Source organism: Pogona vitticeps, chromosome 2, assembly GCF_051106095.1.
Source record: "Pogona vitticeps strain Pit_001003342236 chromosome 2, PviZW2.1, whole genome shotgun sequence".
NCBI lineage: Eukaryota > Metazoa > Chordata > Lepidosauria > Squamata > Agamidae > Pogona > Pogona vitticeps.
This window is the reverse complement of record NC_135784.1, coordinates 309,922,959-309,943,661: the sequence shown is the minus strand read 5'-3', so window position 1 is coordinate 309,943,661 and position 20,703 is coordinate 309,922,959. Positions and strand designations below refer to the sequence as shown.

General features: G+C 46.9%; 1 protein-coding gene across 1 annotated transcript in view; it reads right to left on the bottom strand.

Annotated features, from left to right (window-relative positions):
- LOC110080494 (maestro heat-like repeat family member 5) overlaps nt 1-20,703 on the bottom strand; it is a 52,017-nt gene that overhangs the window by 4,128 nt on the left and 27,186 nt on the right. Inside the window, exons 13-24 of the mRNA XM_078384099.1 lie at nt 19,878-20,027; nt 16,290-16,444; nt 13,762-13,909; nt 11,868-12,049; nt 9,657-9,794; nt 8,185-8,299; nt 6,226-6,369; nt 5,726-5,902; nt 4,936-5,085; nt 3,647-3,772; nt 2,221-2,323; nt 771-836 (exon numbers count right to left, since the gene is read on the bottom strand). Of these exons, the coding sequence (XP_078240225.1) occupies nt 771-836; nt 2,221-2,323; nt 3,647-3,772; nt 4,936-5,085; nt 5,726-5,902; nt 6,226-6,369; nt 8,185-8,299; nt 9,657-9,794; nt 11,868-12,049; nt 13,762-13,909; nt 16,290-16,444; nt 19,878-20,027 (1,654 nt within the window). The remainder of the gene's footprint in view (nt 1-770; nt 837-2,220; nt 2,324-3,646; nt 3,773-4,935; nt 5,086-5,725; nt 5,903-6,225; nt 6,370-8,184; nt 8,300-9,656; nt 9,795-11,867; nt 12,050-13,761; nt 13,910-16,289; nt 16,445-19,877; nt 20,028-20,703) is intronic.

The window sequence follows — 20,703 nt, the reverse complement described above, 5'->3', positions numbered from 1 at the left end:
TTTCCTTAAGGGTGGCACCATTCCTGTGAACCTGGAGGAATGGGTGACTGTTGGAGGAATGGGGGAGGTAGCTTCAGGCATCATGTATTTGCACACACACGGAGAAAGCACAGAAAAATGGGATGATTGGTAAAAAAGAAGCAAACACTCAATCCACTGCTTCTGATTCTGGAATTCCACACAACAAGACAATGGTGATTCTAGTTCCGTGTCATTTGCACAAAATTATCCAGTTGTGGAAAATGCATAAAAATTGCAGAGTCAGAGTGGGGAGAGAAAAAACACGTGCAACCCCTTGTCCTTGTATGTCAGCATGAGAGAAGCAAGGATTTACATCCTTCTTGTTATGGCACCAGTCATAAATACAGCTGCATCATGGTAGGCCCAACTCTGTCCTACAAAGCTTTGCCCAAGTTTCTCCCAGAGTCTTCCATCTGAGGCAACTGGCAAGTAACAGGAGGCAAAATTGGGATCCATCAATTGGAGTGAATCAGTCCCGAGATGAAAAGTTACAGAGCTTTTTCAAAGGAAACAGTCTCCTGCTATAAAGTTTCCTTGTGTTCTGTGCCATCCAGTCAGAACTGACTTATAGCTAATCTAATAGGGCATTCAAGGTAAGCGAGATTATTTAAGGACATGTTTTACCAGTTCCACTTCCCCAATGAGCTTCAATGGCCAAATGGGGATTCGAATCTTATTCTCCAGAGTCCTAGTCTGTCACTCTGTCCCCTACCCCACAATGAGAATCCTCAGAGAGCTTTCTTACTCACCCAGAAAAACATTCTCAACTTGTTCTGTGCTCACCACATTTGACTTCATTATCTGTGCGTTGGATGCTAGGCAGATCAACAGAAAATCCTGAGGTCAAATATTTGATACTTTGCCCAGATAACAAGGTTAACTAGCCCCTTCTATATACAATGGACAGCCTGACAGCTCTTGGATGATGAGATCACCAAGCCAGTTAATCAGTTCAGCTCTCAGTCATTATTTTTCGACAGAGTGCTGTTTATTTAAATCTATGAAGAGTTGTGAGTAAAATGGAACTTTTTAATTACAGGTATTTCTCATTACCAGAGTCTGTGAGTGCATGTATTGAGACAATCAAGTTTTAGTTGTGGTAAATTAACAAATAAGAGGTGGTTTACTGAGGAGAGGCTTAAAGCTAATTCTGCTCTGTAGGTCCCTGAAGTCTTTCTGCTGCATAATTAGAGGTTTTTAAGCCAATAAATGTTCATATTCTGCCGGAGGAAGAACCACTTGACTTGTTGTAGCCAATTTGTATAAAAATGCCTCCTTTTCAGTCTGGTCTCACTTTGGTGTTCACTTTTGGTGCATCCATGTTGACAAAAATTCGGGAAATACTATGGGATTGGAAAGGGCTTGTTCACATTTTCCCCCAGTTGAACACAGAACATAAAAGCAAAAGCAAATCATCCTGAAATCCCCCACCCCCATCTATAGTTTTTTTCCCCTTTGCTGCTGGGGCTTATACTTTTTTGGCATCATTTGCATTTGCATCAGTTCAGGTAGTATGATCACCTGAATTGATGCAGAAAAGTGGGGTGCTGGTGGTGGGCACAATGACACAGTGGCTGATGTGTGTGTGGGTGTGGGAGAAACAACTTCATGTTGTTTCCTTTGACCAGCAGAGTTGTGGGGAAATATTGACTATGTGTTTTAAAGTTACTTGCTTTAAAAACCAGCCCAAACTGGGAATCTTGGGGGAAGGGAGCAAAAAAAACACTTTGTAAATAATTTTTTGTTTAAAAACAAACAAACAAAAACACAATTTGATGCCAATGCTGTTGTGCAAGGTACAGGTAAGATAGAGAGAGAGAGAGAGACTGAAACAGGGAATGAAAGAACAGGAGGAGGGAATTGCTGTGCTATGCTTGTTTACAGTTCATTCTTTAGTTCTCTATTGTCTCCTATAGGGCCACAAGATAGGAATGTTAACCAGCTGCAAACAAGGCTGTTTAGCCCATTTCCTCCTCTCCTTGCATTGCCAGTTAACATGAACAGACTGGGAAAATATGAATAGCCTGGTGTCACTTCACCGTGAGTGACTCGTATTTCTCTGTGTAGCTACACCCTTAGATAGCTTGTGTCACACTGCATTGTATCTCCCCCTCCAAGGACCCTCAAGGGTTCCAGCTAAAATCCCCTTCTGCAACCCTACGTATACTGATTGATCCCCAGAGTTTTGTTTTTGATTACCTATTAATATGGCCCCTGCTTCTCGGAAAGAAGCATTTCTACTCCTTAGATAGTCAACCATTTGGGCCAGCATTTCTGGAAACTTGCTTTTATAATTGCATACCTAAAGAAAAGAAGAAAGCAGTCAAAACAAAGCTTTGACTTTCCTTAAAAAATGCATTCCTTTGCAAAAATTTTAGAGCCCTCACATTGAAAACGGCCACATTTATATTCATTGAGAAATCAGTGCTGAAGCGGACATTATAAACAACCTGTGATTAAAGTGGGAAGTGTGTTGCTGTTGGGACAGATGTAATTTAGGCAGACTTTTTTGATTGAGAAATCAGACATCAAAGGAATCCCATGTTTCAGTCTTGAAGACCAAGCACAAACGAAGCAAATTATTTTGAAAATTATATGAGGTGAGAAAAAAGTCTTGTTCTGATCCTGTTCCCTCCTTGAATGTTAAAATATCCGGTTTTCATCATGAAAGTGTTTTGTTCTTCCCATAGTTTGTAAATTACTTTGTGTTTTGTTTTGTAGCTGGTCCTCTGGATGTAAACACAGGCTTCGCTTAAAGTACGGCAGCTCAGTTATGCTGGAACCGTGTCTCTAGAACACTAAGAGGACTTCTAAGGTGCTATCTGTCATGTAAACCTTGACTCTCATTTCCAAGGACAGTGAATTTAGGGAGGTCAAAGGGTTGGTGCAAAGAGATTGACTATCGCATTGGCAGAAGAGTCTAGTTGAGTCTAGCCCCCCCCCCGAGTTTGTCACTGGGCTGGACTGGGAAACACGGCCAGCACCTCCGGTCTCTAGATCAACAAGGGTGACTGGGAAACAGTCAACAGCAGTCACAACACCCCTGTGCCAATTCACAATGGCAGGTGGTCAGAATATGGGTTTCCTTCAACTTTGTCCCCTTTGTTAGTCAACCTCTTTTGGCGCATCAGGAGTGGGGAAAGCGCACCACGCCAGAGGCCCAGATGCGGGGCTCAGCACCCCTAAGGCCTCCTGGTCTCTCCACATCTCTGAATTAAGAACCCTCTTTCACTGGGGTGTGGGAGGGGGATGCGGTCATGTCCGGAGGTTGTGGTGGTGGTGGTGGATGTGAGGGGTGCCTCCCAGTTTAACAAAATCTTTTTAAAAGAAAGGGGTTGCAGAAAGAGGTCCAGCCCACCAAGGTCGATGGATGGGTCTCTCAGACCTCTGGTGGTTGCTCCCTTCCTGGCCTAATGATACTTTATACCCCCTACGTGAGCCATTTCATGAAAGTCCTGAAGGTGAGGTAGGTGGTTCCCCCACCAGCCCAAACCATAGGACCTCCCCTTTCCCAGAGCAGAAGGCTGTCTGATCTCTCTGTCAGCACACGCAAGACAAGCCATGTCAACTTGGGCAGAGGTGCAGGGGGCCAACCCCCGAGAGCGCCAGTCGAAGTCTTACTCACGATGTACTTGCAGATGTTTAAGTAGGTGACGTAGAGATTTTCGTAGATTTCATAATTGAATAGGTTCTGGGGCAGGTCCACCCATTTCATGAAGTCGGCGCAGCTGAAGAGAGCCTTCCTGGCGGCCTGGACCAGTGGAGATGAGAAAGAGAGGGCAAAACGGGTCTCCCGTTACAGAGGTTGCTTTTTAATTTTTTTTAAACCGTGGTGGCTGACAAGGGAGATGTTCTCCTTACCTTCTCCACCTATGGTGGAGCTGCTACCCAATGGGCTGAGCAGAGGAGAAACACAGAGATGCGTCAGGATTGAGGAAGGGTACACCCAGACCATATTTCCAGCAGGTAAGGAAACAAGAGCCACCAGCAAGGGGGAAAGAAACCGTCAGGGCGCGTTTTTGACTCAGTTCCTAGCTATGGATGGGGACACAAGTCAAGATGGACCTGCGGTCACGATGGACAAGTCACACCCATGACCTCAACCAGACTCGACTCCATTTCTTCTTCTTCGGTGACTCAGAATCAACTTGTATCTCGGGGGGGGGGGGAGGGGAAGCTTGTTTTTAATGGGGACTTGGTACTTGGTACCAAAGACTTAGACTCGGGACTTGAACTCAAAGACTTGCCAACCACCCTGGTTCTAGCAGAACAGAGGTTTTAGGAGGCAAAAGTCAAAGGGCTGCACCATCAGCTCATTCACAGGGGTCTCATAACTCAAAACAGGAGGAAAACCCTTGCTTGTGTGTCGAAAGACGGTTAGGGTTAAAGCAGAACCTGAGCACAGGGGGAAATGAGCCAGCAAGAAGAGCTCCAGCTGTTCCTCCCTGGGGGAGGAAAATAAATTCTTCTTAGTCTCAGGTCTTGTAATAATCCAGATCCTTCAATCAAAGCCAACCTACTGAGGGCAGGCAACTGCTTTCCCCTGCTTTCTGTGACTGCTTGTGCTTTATGGGGGCTTGTTAAGGCGTACAAATAAGGGCCACGTTCCTTACAATGGCTGTCTTCCAGATGTGTTGCCCTATTGAAAAACCCCTTGGCTTTTCGCCAGTGGAGGTTGGCGACTCTGATTTTGCAAGGGCAGTGAATCCACTCCGAATTTTAGTCCGCACTGAGGATTTGGTTCAGATATCAGAGCGCTCCTGGAAAGTTCGGATAAAAAAAAAAACCAAGACGCAACCCGCACCGCATGGGAAACACAAGCCTCCATTGCCTCTGGTCGTGTTGGGTGCAGAAGACAAGCCCCCCCCCCCATCAAGCAGAGCACAGGAAATGGGCCCCCCTCTTTCGACTCACTTCTCTGGAACAAGGGTCTGCCAGCAAAATTAAGAGGGGAACGAAGCCTCTCAAGACATCTTCCACCACAGAGTTCCTACTGTTTTCGTCCACGCCCTTCAGCAGGATCGCAAAAAGCGCCACGGAAGCCGCTCGCAATTCATGGTCGTCCTGAGAAGAGAGAGAGAAGGAAGTCAGCCATGAGCAGGATTTGGGGGTGGGGGGGGATGGAGGGAGGGGGCTGGTTGGTTTTCAGGACCTGCCTTTCTATGGCTGGGGCGAACCAGCGATTTTTCCACCTGAGGCTCCCATCAGGGACTCCACCTGACCCGGAAAACGCAGGGGGAAACAGGGATAAATGGAACTCGAAGCGGCCACCTCTGGTTTCCCAACACCCACTTCATGGGGGCAGTGGGGAGAACACAAAAGGGGGCCTGGCCCTCGTCTTCCAGCAGAACGGCTGCCTTGTATGGTCTGTTTGTGTGGGAGGAGGAATTTTCCTTGGGGGGTAGCAGCAGGAGGCAGTCCAGTGGAACTTCAGAGCTTGCAAAATAAGCCATGGGGGGGGGCTGATTCTTGCCCTTGTCCACGGCTCCGAATTGCACACGAGTGCATGTAACCTCTACGGAAGGAGGCAGCCCCACCCCGCCCCCTGTCCTGCTGGGATCCTCATAAATGCATCGGCTATTGCGCAGCATGATCTGTGGACACCAAAACACTCTGTTATAGGCTGCCCCATTCCTGCAGATGGCGGGCGAGCCCGGTTGCTTGCAGGGGACCAAGCACGCCGCTCCCCAGAGTGTGAACTTACATCGCTAAAGTGCATCACGAGGCGGGGGATGAGGCCGGTCCCCGTGTACCCGAATTCGTTCACATCCAGGTGTTGGAACATGTGTTGGAGGGTCTTAATGGACTCTTTGCCGATATTCCAGTCTGGATCGGAAGCACAGCTGATCAAGGGAGGCAGGAGAGGCTCTAGAATCTCATCCTGAAGGAAAGAAAGGGAGGGAGGGAGGGAGGGAGGGAGAGAGAGAGGAAGGAAGGATGGAGGCAATTAAACAGGGATCTTAAGCAGGGAAGCCAACCCTGGGCCAAAGGCACACATACAGCATCGTCTGTGCTCTTGGTTTTTAATCTGATCTTTACAGGATGCCGAACCCTGTCCTGAACATGGACTAAAATCCATAGGTTGCTCGCCTAGGCGAGCCCTAAATCTCAGACCTCTTGCATCTGCGGGCCTCCTCCCATTCCTCCCGGCAACCTCACCACTACAGAGGAAAACCCTCCAGCTCCTGCAGGGAATCCGGTTACCTCCAGGGGATGCTGCAGAAGGTGTCCGAGCCCTCGGATACTGAAGACCTGCATGAGGGGGTTGGGTTGCACCATCCACTCTCGCAGGACCTCCAGAATGTCTTGCTTCACGAAAAAGAGGCTGATCTCTGAGTAAGAAAGGAGCTGAGAAAGAAAACGCCATGAGCAAGGCCAAAGACCTGGACTGGTAAAGAAGGCGGAGACACAAGCTACAGGAAGCCCAAATTACAGGCTGAATATGACTTCTCATATTCGCAGTACGACATACTTCACAGTACGACGATAGAATCCATGACCTAGGAAGGTGGTGAGCGCTCCAGCGCTGGAGGCCTTCAAGAGAAAAACTGGACCACCTTCTGTTCAGATCTGCTTGGATTTGGGTTCCTGCCTTAATTCTGTGGTTGGACTTGATGGCCTTTGGGGGCCCCCTTCAGACCCCATTATGCTATGGTTCCGTGATTCTATGATTTTACATAAAGCAATGTTAAGGAAGCACATTTAAAACGATGTCACAGATAAGACAGAATACTGTATTAAAAATGAGGGCCTCTCATTAATCACCAGTGAAATGAGAACGAAAGCAATAAAAACATGATATAAAAAGGGTTACAGTTCGCAATCTTTGATTTTTGTCGTTCCTGATTTTTGTCCTTTCTGATCTTATGTCTCCGAGACATTTAATTCATTTCTGTTGCTCTAGATTGCTCAGGAACAAAGGGCTGAATCCCAGGGGATAGTCCCCAAAATAAAGTCACCGAATCAGTGGCCCTCACATAAATCTCGACCAGCCTCATTCATTCAATGGGCCTAATTTTAACGACAGAACCAAAGAAGGCAAGCAACATTGTAGTTGGAAATGGAGCTGTCTTAAACCATAAAGGATGTGTGGTTATCTTCCTATATTGTTCTACAGAGCTTGGTTTGGGTGGTTAATCATCGGGAGTTAAAACACCAGGCTTGTTTGTATGTTGCTTAACCAAACATGGTAGCTTTGGAGAACCAATGCTTGCAAACCTTTGATTATTTTTCCTAAATGGACAGCTGCTTATTTCAGCTCTTTCCTTTCCTAGCTGTGATTAACAATTGGACTTTGCCTGTTCACGGGATTTTCTTTCCTGTTAATTTATTTGTCCTGGATTGTATTTGGCTTCAACTTGCACCGGCCACAGCCCTGTTGGAAGAAAGCATGTGTGCAGAACAGTAATATTTTTAAAGTGTTCTCCACTCCTTGATGGAACAAAACCCACTGAATGCTTGTGAAATTATTCGCACCGTCGACATCCCTCCAAAGAGTGGGGACCGCTTGTGTAATTATGGTTCCACGCTGTCTGCTCCCCGTAGAATTCTGGCTGCTGTTTTTAATTCCAAATAATTCGTTTTTTTTAAAAAAAGAGAAATTAAAAAGCAATTGCAAATATGCAGTACTGTAGGACCCCTGCATCTGTGTGGGTGTGTGGGTCGGTTCCAAGCCCCCCCCCCCCGCAGATGCTGAAAAACATGGGATTACAGTATGTATAGCAAAGGCTAATATAATAGCAAATGCAATACATATCATGGTCTATGGCTCTCTCTATTGGCCAGTTCTGGTAACTTCATTGTTACAGAAATATATTTTGGGGACTTTCCTTTTAATATTTTTAATACTTTCAGACTGTGGATAAGTGAATTAGCAGATACTGATCCTGTGGACAAGGGGGTCCTACTGTATAGATAAGATCCGAATCACTGACACGATCAATAAAAAAAGGAAAAAAATTGACATAAAATAAGCATAAATGAACATTAGCACATAGTAGTCATCGGAGGCTTCGCGATCAATCCGTTTCAAAACATTATGAAATCCTTCCGTAGAAATGTGTGCAGATGTGCACATGTGGCAAACCCCTGGCAGATTGCAACACACACACACACACCCAGTTTCCTAAGGGTCCAGATTCATTACCAGCTTCCAGGTCTTACCTCGGTGAAGAAGGCCATTCCTACAGCCCTCTCCTTGGCATCAGGACGGCGCAAGTATGCGTTGGCCTGTTTGAAAGTCATCTTGAGGTGATATTTGGAGAATACAAACAAGATCCTGGAGACATGGAACACCAAATGCAAAAAACCCATCATTAATTTGGGGTGTGTGTGCTTGTGTTAGAATGCAGAACCATTCAGCTCGACTATCCACCGCATATGGAAGCCAGGGCTCCCTCCCTCCCTCCCTCTCTCCCTCCCATCTATTCCTATTCCGCCCTTCATGCAAAGCCCAGCACAAGCTAACAATATTAAACCAACATTAAAGTGAAATAATAGGAAAGACTGAAAGAGCTGGGCATGTTTAGCCTGGAGAAAAGATATCTGAGGGGAGATAGGACTGCGCTTTCCAAAGACCTGAAAGGCTGTCCTACAGAAGAGGGGCAGGATCCGATCTCGGTCATGCCAGAGTGCAGGACACGTAACAACTGATTCAAGCTACAAGAAGCCAGTTTGAGGCTGAATGTAAGGGGAAAAAACCCTTCTTAGAGCAGTATGACAATGGAGCTAACGACCTCAGGAGGAGGTGGGCGCTCCAGCGCTGGAGGCCTTCAAGAGAAAACTGGAGAGTCCTCTGTCAGATCTGTTCTGATTTGGATCCCTGCCTTGAGCAGGGGGTTGGACTCGATGGCCTTTTGGGCCCCTCCTGACTCCATTATTGCATGATTCCATGATTCTATAAATAAATATCTGATAACACCAATAAGCAATCAGGTAAAGGTAAAGGTTCCCCTTGACAATTTTTGTCCAGTTGTGTTCGACTCTAGGGGGCGGTGCTCATCCCTGTTTCCAAGCCATAGAGCCAGCGTTTTGTCCAAAGACAATCTTCCGTGGTCACATGGCCAGTGCGACTTAGACACAGAATGCTGTTACCTTCCCACCAAGGTGGTCCCTATTGATCTACTTGCATTTGCATGCTTTCGAACCGCTAGGTTGGCGGGAGCTGGGACAAGCGACGGGAGCTCACTCCGTCGCGTGGATTCGATCTTACGACTGCTTGGTCTTCTGACCCTGCAGCACAGGCTTCTGCGGTTTAGCCCGCTGCGCCACCACCAGTCAGGAGGAGAGGGCAAAAAGGGCAAAAGTCCAATCAAATTTCTTAGCATGTCACCAATGCTCAGGGAAAGAGGTGACGGTTAGCCTGGCTTTGGAATGCCAATAAAATGGCCCTTGTGTCGGTACTTTCTGTGTCAGGGTGCCACCCCAAAGAAGGCCTTGTCCCATCAATGTACTTTCTATGACGGTTGGGCAACAGGCTGAAAAGGTGGTGGCAGATCCCTTTTTGAGAAAAAAAAGACAGTCATGGAACAGGGAGAGCAGTGTAGGTGAGGTAGTCATGAACCCCACCCCGTGGTTTCCTGCAGAGAGCTCCTCGCGTCCTCTACGACAGGCTCTCTGGACTTTTAATTTCTTACCTTACCAGTTTGAAAATGCCTTCAAAGTAATTCTCTGGGGTTGACAACATTTCCCAACAGCCTTGCATCCCCATGATGTTGTACTCCTTGATGTAGCCAGCACACGCAATGAGGTTTTTGAGCGCCTGCAGGGTAGTGCTGATTGAAACAAAGGAAGAAGTGTCAGCAATTTTTAGCGTGTATACATTACTGAAACAGCGACATCTACGTTGGCTTGGGCATGTCGTGAGAATGGCTGATGGTCTGATTCCAAAGGACCTCCTCTATGGAGAATGAGTGCAGGGAAATCGCCCCAGAGGGAGACCACAGCTGCGATACAAGGAGATCTGCAAGCGGGATCTGAAGGCCTTAGGAATGGACCTCAACAGATGGGAAACACTGACCTCTGAGCGTTCAGCCTGGAGGCAGGCGGTGCATCACGGCCTCTCCCAATTTGAAGAGACCCTTGTCCAGCAGGCTGAAGCAAAGAGGCAGTCCTGAAATCAGCTAAATCAGGGAGCTGGACAGGGGACAGATTGGATTTGTCTTCAGTGTGGAAGGGATGGTCACTCTCGAATTGGCCTTCTCAGCCACACTAGATGCTGTTCCAAGTCCTCCATACAGAGCACGTGACCGTCATCTCTCGAGACTGAAGGATGCCCAATCAGCACCGGCTCTGACTCCACCTGGAGTCACTGAAGGAAATCGGCTTGCACATCCTTCTGCTTAAGCCTGTGATTAGTAGATCTGATTTTGGTCCAGCCGACTGCTGCTCAGTGACCCTTCCCGTTCTGCCCTGTGACTGGGACTTCAGAAATAGAAGGGGAAAAGCTTGGATGGGCTGCTGGTGGGCTATGCTCAGTTTGGTTGACTGCAGGCTGTATAGGCTTCTATCGAGGAGAAATTTAATCTCTCTTTTTAATTTAAGAGGAGGAAAAGAAAAAAGAGAATGATAATACTCCTGAGGTTTACAGAATTAAGGGCTGAGTGCCACGATTAAACTCAGATTTTGCTTGCATCCCCTTTTTTCATAAAAAAATATAGCCCCCTATATCCAGTTGGGGGCTGGTTGGTTCCAAGCTCCTACGGATACTGAAAACTGTAGATAATCACAAACATTATACATAGCATGGTAAAAGAAAAAGAAAATCCAGAAAAATCCAGTTCTGATAAATTGTTGATGTTGTTTAGTTGTTGTGTCCATGACGGTGGACCAGAGCATGCCAGGCCCTCCTATCTTCCACAGCCTCTGATAAATACATAGTGAAAACATATATTTTTTGTGTTTTTCCTTTAATATTTTCAAATCATGGAGAAGTGAAATCATGGAGATCACTCCCATTGATACAGGGGTCCCACAGCTTGAATGGAGTCCATGAAAAAAAAAGGAAATTGAAAACCAAAGAAAAGGGGCCAGTGGGATCAGAATCCTATTGACCTTTTACACTGGCATAAATGCAATGGCATAGATTTTACCGGCAAATTGCCACTCTTTAACAAGTTGCTGGAGGTATCCTTTGCCTGGATTAGTGACTGGTACAAGTGGTGCCCTGTTAACAGCGGCAGTTAGCTGGGATTGATGCAACTGCACTTGACGCCAGTGTCTCTAACCAACAAAATGGAATCTCCCACTGTCAGCATCACTCTTGGAGATGACCAGGCAAGCCCCTTTGAAAGAAAATAGGAAAGGATTGCCTGGGGAATCCTTCTACCTGTCCTTCTCCGCTCTTGCAGGCAGAGAGCTGGGCTGGACAGACCAGATTTGGGAATTAAGTAACTCACAAGCAACAGGTAAGCCCATATAGACCATTACTGTGACCTCAAGTCCTTCCTGAACCCCCTTCCCTCCACCCAAATTGTTGCATTTTCCCCACTGAAAATTGAAAATTCCTGGGAGCCTCTCAGATCAGCACCTCCAGAGGGCATTGATTCGCATGGGGGGCTCCCCTTTGCTCTCGTTGTATAAAAATGGAATGTCCAGTTACTTCTGGTTTTGAAAACGTGCATGCGGGTGGGGGAAAGAGCCTTTTCAAAGAGGATGTGGCCTACAGAAGGTCCTAGAGGAAAAATTGGCCTCTGACCCTTCAACACTCCTCTACTCTTGAGACAGACTCGGTACACTTTGCCCCACATGCATTAGGAGCCTGGGTACACCAGCAGGGCCTTGCTCAGGGTTACAGGTCAGGTCTACCAGCACCCAGACAACTCCATGGTTGCCAAGATGTTTCCTACCTCAGAGGAGAGGGATGTAGAAGGGTGTCCGTAGGAATACTTGGCCTCTTGGAGCTTCTCCTGCCCGTCCCAAGAACGAAATAGATCTGAGTCACCAGTGCAATGAGCAGGTGGGAGAATTTGTTTTGCAAGGTATCGGCAGCGTCCGGTAAAGACAGGATGAGACACAAAGCGTTGGTGGCCTAGAGGAGTGAGAAGAGAAGGCCATTCAGTAGAGTCCGTCTTGACCCAAAGGCCGTTGAAGGCAACCTCCTTCTTCCACTGAGCGATCCAGAAAGTCGTCAGAAGAAACATGCCTTCTGTGATGGAGTTGAAGCAGTATAGGAGATATAGTCAGAGAAATGTAAAATGGAGTCAGACAGGTTCTGTGTGAAGAGACATTGGAATGTGTTTTTTCTAAGTGCTGTGAGATTGTTTTTCTGAAGACTGGTACAGCGTGTTTCGAGACAGGGCTGAAGGTCGAATCGAGAAGCCCATGGAAGACTCAACATTCTGAGCTAATTGGAGAAGAATTAGCACCTGCAACACCTGGACTTTCATGAGAATTAAGGGAGGAGGAAGGTGTTACAGCCCCTTGAGACTAACTGGTTAACAGCCAGAATTGTCAAGAAGAAGGAAGGAGTTAGAGAATGTAGAAAATGGACGATGGGTTATGTGAGAGTAAGGGAGATCCAGTTTTGTTCTGGGATTCGATTCCATAATGATGGGAGAGAAAGGAACTTGATTGAGAGAGGATTTAATAAACAGAAAGAAAGAGGTGGGGCTAGCCCACTGTAGCCCACCTTAGCCCAGCTTAATAGTGTTTATTATTTTAATGGGGATTAGTTATTTTATTTGAATATGTTCTTTATGCTAAAATTTGAGCAATATAAACTGTTTCTATGAAACCCTATTTTTCTAATAAAAATTAATTATAAAAATCCTTTCAAAGGACTGGTCTCTTGAACAGCAGGGTCTGGCTAAATCCAGGAGGTGGAGAGGGCCACCTAGCTATCTTTAAGAGTCCTACTTAACTGAGCTGTTCTAAGGAATCACAAAGCCCATGTGTCAGTACTTGCAAAGTACAGTGGTGCCTCACGCAACGGTCGCTCCGTAGAGCGACGAATCCGCGCAACGATGCCGTTTTTGCAATCGCAAATGCGATTGCAAAACGGCACCTAGATAGGGGAAAATTCACAGAGCGAAGGTCGGTAAGTGGTTCGCTTACTGACCTTCGCTTTGTGACCTGCCGATCAGCTGTTCCGCGGCTTCAAAATGGCTGCCAGAACAGCCGAAAGGGCCGGGCGCAGCGTTTTCGCACCCTCCCCTCACTTACCAAGGGCGCGAAAATGCTGCGCCCGGCCATTTCGGCTGTTCCAGCGGCCATTTTGGACCCGCCGGACAGCTGATCGCAGCGTTTTTGCGCCCTTGTTCAGCGAGGGGAGGGCACGAAAATGGCTGCCGGCCATCCCGGAACATTGCACAACGGTGAGTATTCGGCTGAATTGGAACGGATTAAACCATGTTTAATGCATTCTAATGGCTTTTTACTTTCCGTTGAGCGATGTTTCACACAGCGAGGGTTAATCCGGAACGGATTAACCTCGCTGTGCGAGGCACCACTGTACTGGGTAAAAATAAAGTGTTCTTTTAAGGTCAGACTTGTTCAAGTGGCTTGCACTATGCATTGCTGAGGTCTTGGGACTTGCCTCAGCACAAAGGTGGTAGGTAAGTGGCCTGATGAACTCTCTGACCGAATGCTAAATGCTCCTTAGGGAGACCTGAGCATCACATGGTGGCAACGGTGAGATGTACGATCTGAGCTGTTGAGAGATACCTCGTGTTGAGCATCACACCTTCTTATAAATGTCAAAATTAATCCTATTATAGAAGAGAACGTGGAAGGGTTTTGTACCGCCATCGGCATGATTGACTTGCTGTGCCGCCTGTAGGTGACTTCAGAAAGGGGGTCTTCATCCTGCAGCCTTTTCAGCAGGGGTCTCATGAGCTTGATGCTGCAATACGGATCGGCCACCAGTGCCTTCCAGATCTCTGCCACAGTGCTGCAGATTTTGAAAAAAATAAAAATAAAGAAAAGTTGTACAATTGGAGCCCCTTGATCCCCTGATCCACTGGATCAGGATCTGCTGATTTGCTTATCCATGATCTGAAAACATTAAAAATATTAAAGTCTCCTCCCAAATATTTTTAAGGAGGATGTTACCAGAACTAGCCACTCGAGGAAGACAGAGACCTTTCTGTCTCCCTCTGTCGTTTTTCAGCATCCACAGGGGCAGGATTTGGACCTGATCCCCTGTGAAGATGGATGTCCTACTGCGTTGCCTTTATATTCCTGTTGTCTCAGCACCGCAAAATGACAAGAAGAGCAATATCTAATTTTGACTGCCCCAATTTGTTTTTTTTTTTTTGTATCTGTTCCTGGTGATCTGCACCATGTTACATCTGATGTATAGAACAATTCATCCATCGGTGATAAGGGAGAGGATCCAGTGGCACATTTGCTTTTTGGTGAGAACACTATGAGGATTCAAGCAAGTACTACTCAGTTTTGGTTCCTTCCTCTGTTTAAATCTTTCTCCTGGTCCTGCCCAGTCTAGTTTTGCAGGAATTAGCCTGATAGAACCTCAAGCGTCTCAAGAACCTTCATTCCTGCTTTTTTCACCGTGGCTATGAGAAGTATGAAGCTAGCATGTGTTCCCTGGAAACCAATCTCAGTTTGCTGTTATATCTGAAACAAAGAAAGTGTGGTTTGTTTAAACCAGGGCTGGACAGAGTCAGTCTTCTGGATCCCACAACATGTTGTTGGGTTGCTTCTCCCAGCATTCGTCACTATTAGCCACCTTGGCTTGGGTTGAGGGTTGCTGCAGTCTAACAACATTTAAAGGACTGCATTTAAACCATAGTTATCCCGACCAGTAGCTGGATGGTGGTGCCTCAGCCAATGGAGGGCCGGGGCTGGCAGCCGAGCCATGATCACCAAGCATTCCCTACAACATTATGCCACCTGTTTCCACCTCCTGCCTGCATACACTGGCTGCTCTTCAACTGGTTTGGTCAACCATCCTCATCCTCTTAGACCTGCAGAGCTGGAAGGGACCCTATGGATCATCAAGTCCAGCCCCTGCCAAGGATGCATCCAAGGGGAATCGAACTCCCAACCTCTGGCTCCACAGCCAGATCCCTAGGACACCCCTCCGCTCCCCCTCGCTTCAAAATATTTGCTCCTCGGCTTCAGCCAGTCTTTCAGAACCCCCCCACACTGATGCTAAAGTAGGCTTTTAAAAAGACTGGTTGCAGCCCGAGATGCTTTGTGGAGTTGTGTTGCTGTGGCTGGAACAGTTTGCTCTCCCCAATGTTGGAGCCTCATCCTCATTGGTCACCAGAAGAAACAGAAGGAAACAGGCTAGCACACTCCTTCCTCACTTATTTGACCAGCGAGAAATGCAAAACCTGAAGAGGGCTTTCCATAAGGGCATCCACGTTAGCCCATTGCAGTAAAAACCAACAAGGTCTTGTGGTTCCTTAAAGACCAACAAGCTTCCTTCGGCGCCATCTTTCATGGTCCACAGCTTCCTTCTCTAAAGGAGGTCACGAAAGCTGAAGCTAATGGCAGCTTGTAACTCTGCAAAGTGCCACAAGACGTCCTGCTGGAGAGGGCTTTAATCCCACCCAGTGTCATGTCACAACCTCAGCCACTGTCCCAGGCAGCCCACATGACCTGTGGTTCATGAAATACTGGCCCAGTGGGCCACCAGCAGACTTCCAGCCTTGTTGAGATGTGGTCAAGGCATCTGTGTTGCCCAACGAGGGTTATTAAATGACTGGAATAAAACTGCCTTGGTTTGTTCCTTGGCTGTTTAAAAGCAGCTGGATTTGCTAGATCAGGTGGAAAAGAGACAAAAGATTATCTTGTGAGATAGCACTGAGGATAGCTCAGTGGGATAGCTCAGCTGCAGAGCCAGAGGTTGGGAGTTTGATTCCCTCCACGGGTGGGCCTCCTTGACAAGGACTAGACTCAGCGATCCATAGGGTCTCTCCTAGCTCTGCAGTTCTGAGATATCGATGATGATGATGATGACTATCTACTATGATCTACTGATGAGTTTGTCATCAGTGGTGCACCAGCAAAAGATCTGATAAAACCAGTCAACTCTATCGTGCATCTGGCTCAGAAGGAAGCGGCCAAATTGCACAGTGCGATTGATGGTCCACACATGACTTTACAGGGCATCGGACTATTTGAAAAACTGCTCCCTAGCGAAGTGGATGTGGTGGAAACCATGGAAACGTTTTGATCAAGCCCAAGTCTGGGTCAGGCAGTCCCTGTGGCGGAGTTTGTTTAAAGCCAACCTCTCCCCCCGCCCAACACACCAATGAAAACATTATGGGGAGAGGATTGGCTCCTCTCCTTGAAGACCATACTCATCGCATTCCACCGAGCATTCCAGGAGGACGTCCACCACCCCGTTCAGACGTTTCGAGGCGAGGCTGCACACTGCTTTCAGGGTCTCTTCTTTGGTAACGGGGTCGTTGACGTTCATGAGGTGGCTGTAAATTTCCTTCACAATGATGGGCAGCTAAAAGAAGACAAAGTGGATCAGAAGGATGGAAATCTGTCTCCTGCCTCCTCTCTCACCATTCAGAGCAGCTGGTCTCCCGGCGGGCCCTCCTAGACCAAATTAGGATACCATCCCAGTGCCAGTGGTAAGGGACTCCCTACACCTATATGAACAGAACCACTATTGGACTGGATACCTTCCACCTGTATGAATAGACCTGCTGGACAGCTCAGTGGTTTGGGCATCTGGGTTGGGAGTTCGATTCCTCACTTGCCTCCTTGACAAGGTGACAAGAATCAATGCTCCGTAGAGCTTCCAGCTCTGCAGTTCTATAATAATAATAATAATACTTTTAGAAATTATTATTATTCAAAAAATACCAGGCACAGGCAATCAAAATTATAAAAACATTGACTGGTATTATACAACAGATACAAGTTTTAACCAAAAACCTAAGAATCTGTTAAATATCAGAGAAGTATGTATGCTGTTCCTAATATTGCCATTTTTTGTATCTCTGATGGTCTGATTTCTGAGATCTGCAACTGCTTATAGTACGGTGTGAAATTTCTTGATATTGTTCCCAAAGCCCCAATGACGACGGGGACCACTGAAGTATGTTTCTTCCAGAGGTGAGATGTTTTGATGGCCAGGTCTCTGTCCTTGTTAGTTTTTCCAATTCTTTATTTTCAACTCTGGCACCCCCTGGAATTGCAAGGTCAATGATCCAGACTTTTCTCCGTCCTATGACTATGAGAATGTTGTCTGGTGTACAGTCGTGCCCCGCTTTATGATAACCCCGCATTATGACGAATCCGCTTCACGACGACATTTTTGCGATCGATTTTGCGATCGCAAAATGATGGTCTAAATAGGGTTTTTTCGCTTTGCGATGATCGGTTCCCTGCTTCAGGAACCGATTCTTCACAAAATGATGTTTTTTTTAACAGCTGATTGGCGGTTTCAAAATGGCCACCAGGAAATTAAAATGGCTCCCTGCTGTGTTTAGGGACGGATACCTTTCATGCCTACCTTTTGTATTTCCTGAATTTTGTCACTGAATTTTGGTGGCGACGATGTGCGGTCTACAATGGAACAAATACTGTACGGGCCTTCAGAGCCTCTGGCATTTCTCAGCACAGTTACGAATGGTTTCTACGCACTTAATTTCAGGAACTTGGTGGCTAACTATGGCTAAGACCCAAAAGGAGCCTTTTGATAGGAATGCATTTTTACTGGCATGAGTTGCATTTGCTGACATATTTCTAAATTAAGTGGACTTAAGGAAAGGCGGCCAATGTGACACTATTGGGCTCCGAGTTTGTCAACCCTTCTGGCTGGCTGCAGCTTGTGAAGTGGAATCGAGGTCGAGAAAACTCCGAAAATAGTGATAGCTGAAAACTCCAAAAATGGTGATCAATTAACTGTCCTAGTTCATTAAGCACAAGGAGAAAAGATGTGAGTTGGGTTAATCAGGTCCAGCTCTTAGGGTAAACTGGACAGAAGATCGGTGGACACGTGGACTGGACGGGAGTGCTATTATCTGGCCTCTGGAACAGACCACTGACCTGTGGAATGGGTCATTTATGGCATGGCATCAAGGAAAACTTGGGTTTGATTCACAGGCAGCAGAACGGTCCTTTTCCTGTTGGCAAAGAGGGCTGAGGATGGATCCCAGCCTGGACCTTTTCCATGATGGAAGGAGCGGGGGGAAAAAAAGACAAGCTACGTGATTGCTGTGGCAGGAAGGGCTGAGCTGGAAGACAAGGGAATGGTCTGGACAGGCTACAAGGTCGAACCCTTTCAATGGCTCCAGGCCCAGAATGTACCCTGATAAGATGCTACGGTCACATGGTGCGCCGCGGGACAAAAGGATGATTCACTTTCTGGCAATAAACTTACCATCCTCTACCAACACGGAACTGAATTTTAGGAGTGAAGGTAAGGAAGCCAAGCCAGAGTGCTGGAAAATTAGGGGCGTGAGACTCAGGCTTAGAGACACATCCGTCCACCTTCGCATCCATGCTCACTCGCATGGAGATCCTCTTTTTTTTGGTTCAATTTTTTTTTCCTTATGTAATCTTTGCTTATGCAGATTTTGACAGCTCTGGGGCTGTTGGGCCTTAGTTTGCTTCGATTCTGGGAGAAGTTTCAGTGTTAACAATGGGATAGATGAATCCTTCTAGCAGATTTTACACCTCCCTTGCTCTCCCTCTCTCTCTTACTGTTTTATTTTACAGTTTTCCTTTTGATTTTCTGGATCCATTCTCCGGCACATTCTCCTGAATCTTCAGGAATCTGTTTCGTGGAACAGTTCGCTGTATGTCGTTCTTTTTTGATCTTATAGTCCAAACTGCTGAAAAATTAGTGAGTTTCAATTAGAGGGCCAGGGGAAGGTTTGGGGCGAATATAGTGGTTTTATAAAGGACTAACTGTGGCTAATTTTGCATAACTCTATTTTCATCTGGGACTTTAATACTGGTTGGTCTGCTTTGCACTTTTAATTTCACTGCTGCGTTGTACTATGTTAGAAATCCATTGATTTTACTTTTATTTCTCTTACACTGTGTTTTCATTTTGTGGATCTTATTCCTTGTTTATCTGCTCTGATTTAAATAAATCTTTAAGTTAATTGCACCTGTGGATAGCCTCAGGTCATCCTTGGTTCCACTTCTGCCCCCCTGGGGGCAAATAAAGGACCTCTTTTTCAAGTTGGTGGCAGAAACAGGTTCTTTATATCAGTTTGAGCTTAAGGTGGCATGTATTTGGGTTAGGTTTTTGTTTGTTTGGGTTGGAGTTTTACTTGCAGCTTTGCATGCTATCAGTAGTTTGTGTATCTGGGAAGGACTTTTCTGACTTGAGGTGATTGTGTATCTATCCAGCACTATCCAATGGTTCCTTCCAGCCCTTGAATTCAAAGAGAGCCCTGCCTCTCTACTAAGTGCTTTCTCCCTTGCTTTAGTAGTCTGTTGGATGCAGTTGTTTGTTTGCTGTTGACCTGTTCAGTTGGTTGCTAAATACGGCTGCAGTAAAGGTAGCACTGAAGAAAGCCTGTTAGTGAGAAAGAGGTAGACTCTGGAGAACTTCTAGCTATTCTCGTCTGTGGATTTCTGTACCTCGACTGTATAGCCAAAAGGGATTTTACCAGAAATGTAAATCCCGGCAACATTTTTCCCCCTGAATCCATGTCCCGTCCTTTCTTCCTAGAAACTAAGAAAGCTTGTTGCATTGTTCTGTTGTTTGTTGATAATCTGTGAAACATCCCTGTAAGGTAGGCCAGGTCGAGAGACCATGGCTGGCCATGGTGACCTGGCAAAGTGGCTGAGCAGTAACCAGAACCCCTTGCCTGCCTAGTCCCAGACCGAGAGAGAAACAGCCAGCGCTTACTGCCCCAGGCCAACGGTCTGCCTGCCTGCTTCACCCCCCCCCAACCACCCCTTTGGCCTCTTACGTCCTCCAGGTCCATCCCGCATTCTTCCAAGAAGGAGCTAAGCAGGACCCCGGCAGCCTGGGAAATGGCTTTGTCTTCATGCGTGAGGCTGCTGATGGTCTTGAGCGAGAGATCGGTGACCTGGTTGGTGGAGAGATGCTCCCCAAAAGCCTGCCACAAAGGAGAGAAAGAGGTGGGTCAGGGGGGTTCCCTTCTCCTTCCAAGCCTTCCTGTTTCTCTGCAACTCAAGCGCTCCCTCTAGGATCCCCTGACCAGGCAGGTTCTCCACCCATGGCTGGAGGGTCTGTTTAGGGGGCCCCATCAGTAGCCCTGAGCTGGACTCTCGTCTGTTCTTGGAACAGGGCAAAAACATGACGTCCCGTGACTGACGGCCATACCACAGACTCGGATCTATTGCAGCTTTTCTCTCTGAGCGCCTCTCTTCCTGTTTCTCTGAGCACAAAGCAAAAATTCTTAAACTACCCAAAACCAGGCTGGTATTTTCTTTTCAGAAAAGGAGGCCACCCCCTCTTGTCTGAAACGGCACAAGGGTCAGCAAAAGCTGGGCTGTGTGACTCTCCTGGGGCCAGCTGAGGAAAATATATGTTGGCCAGAATCTCACAGGTTCCTGCGTCTTGCTGCAGTGAATGACAGCTAGTTGACAAACAGCCCAGGTGCATTTGGCTTGCGTACCTGGCCGTGCATCCAGTTGCATGACCCAGACACACGGCCATTGCCTTGGCGATGAGCCACAATTAGCCGCTGCATGTCAATGATGGAAACGCCCGCAGGATTTTGGCCGTAGAACAAAAGATGCTTAGCAGGCAAACTTTGAATGAAACAGGAA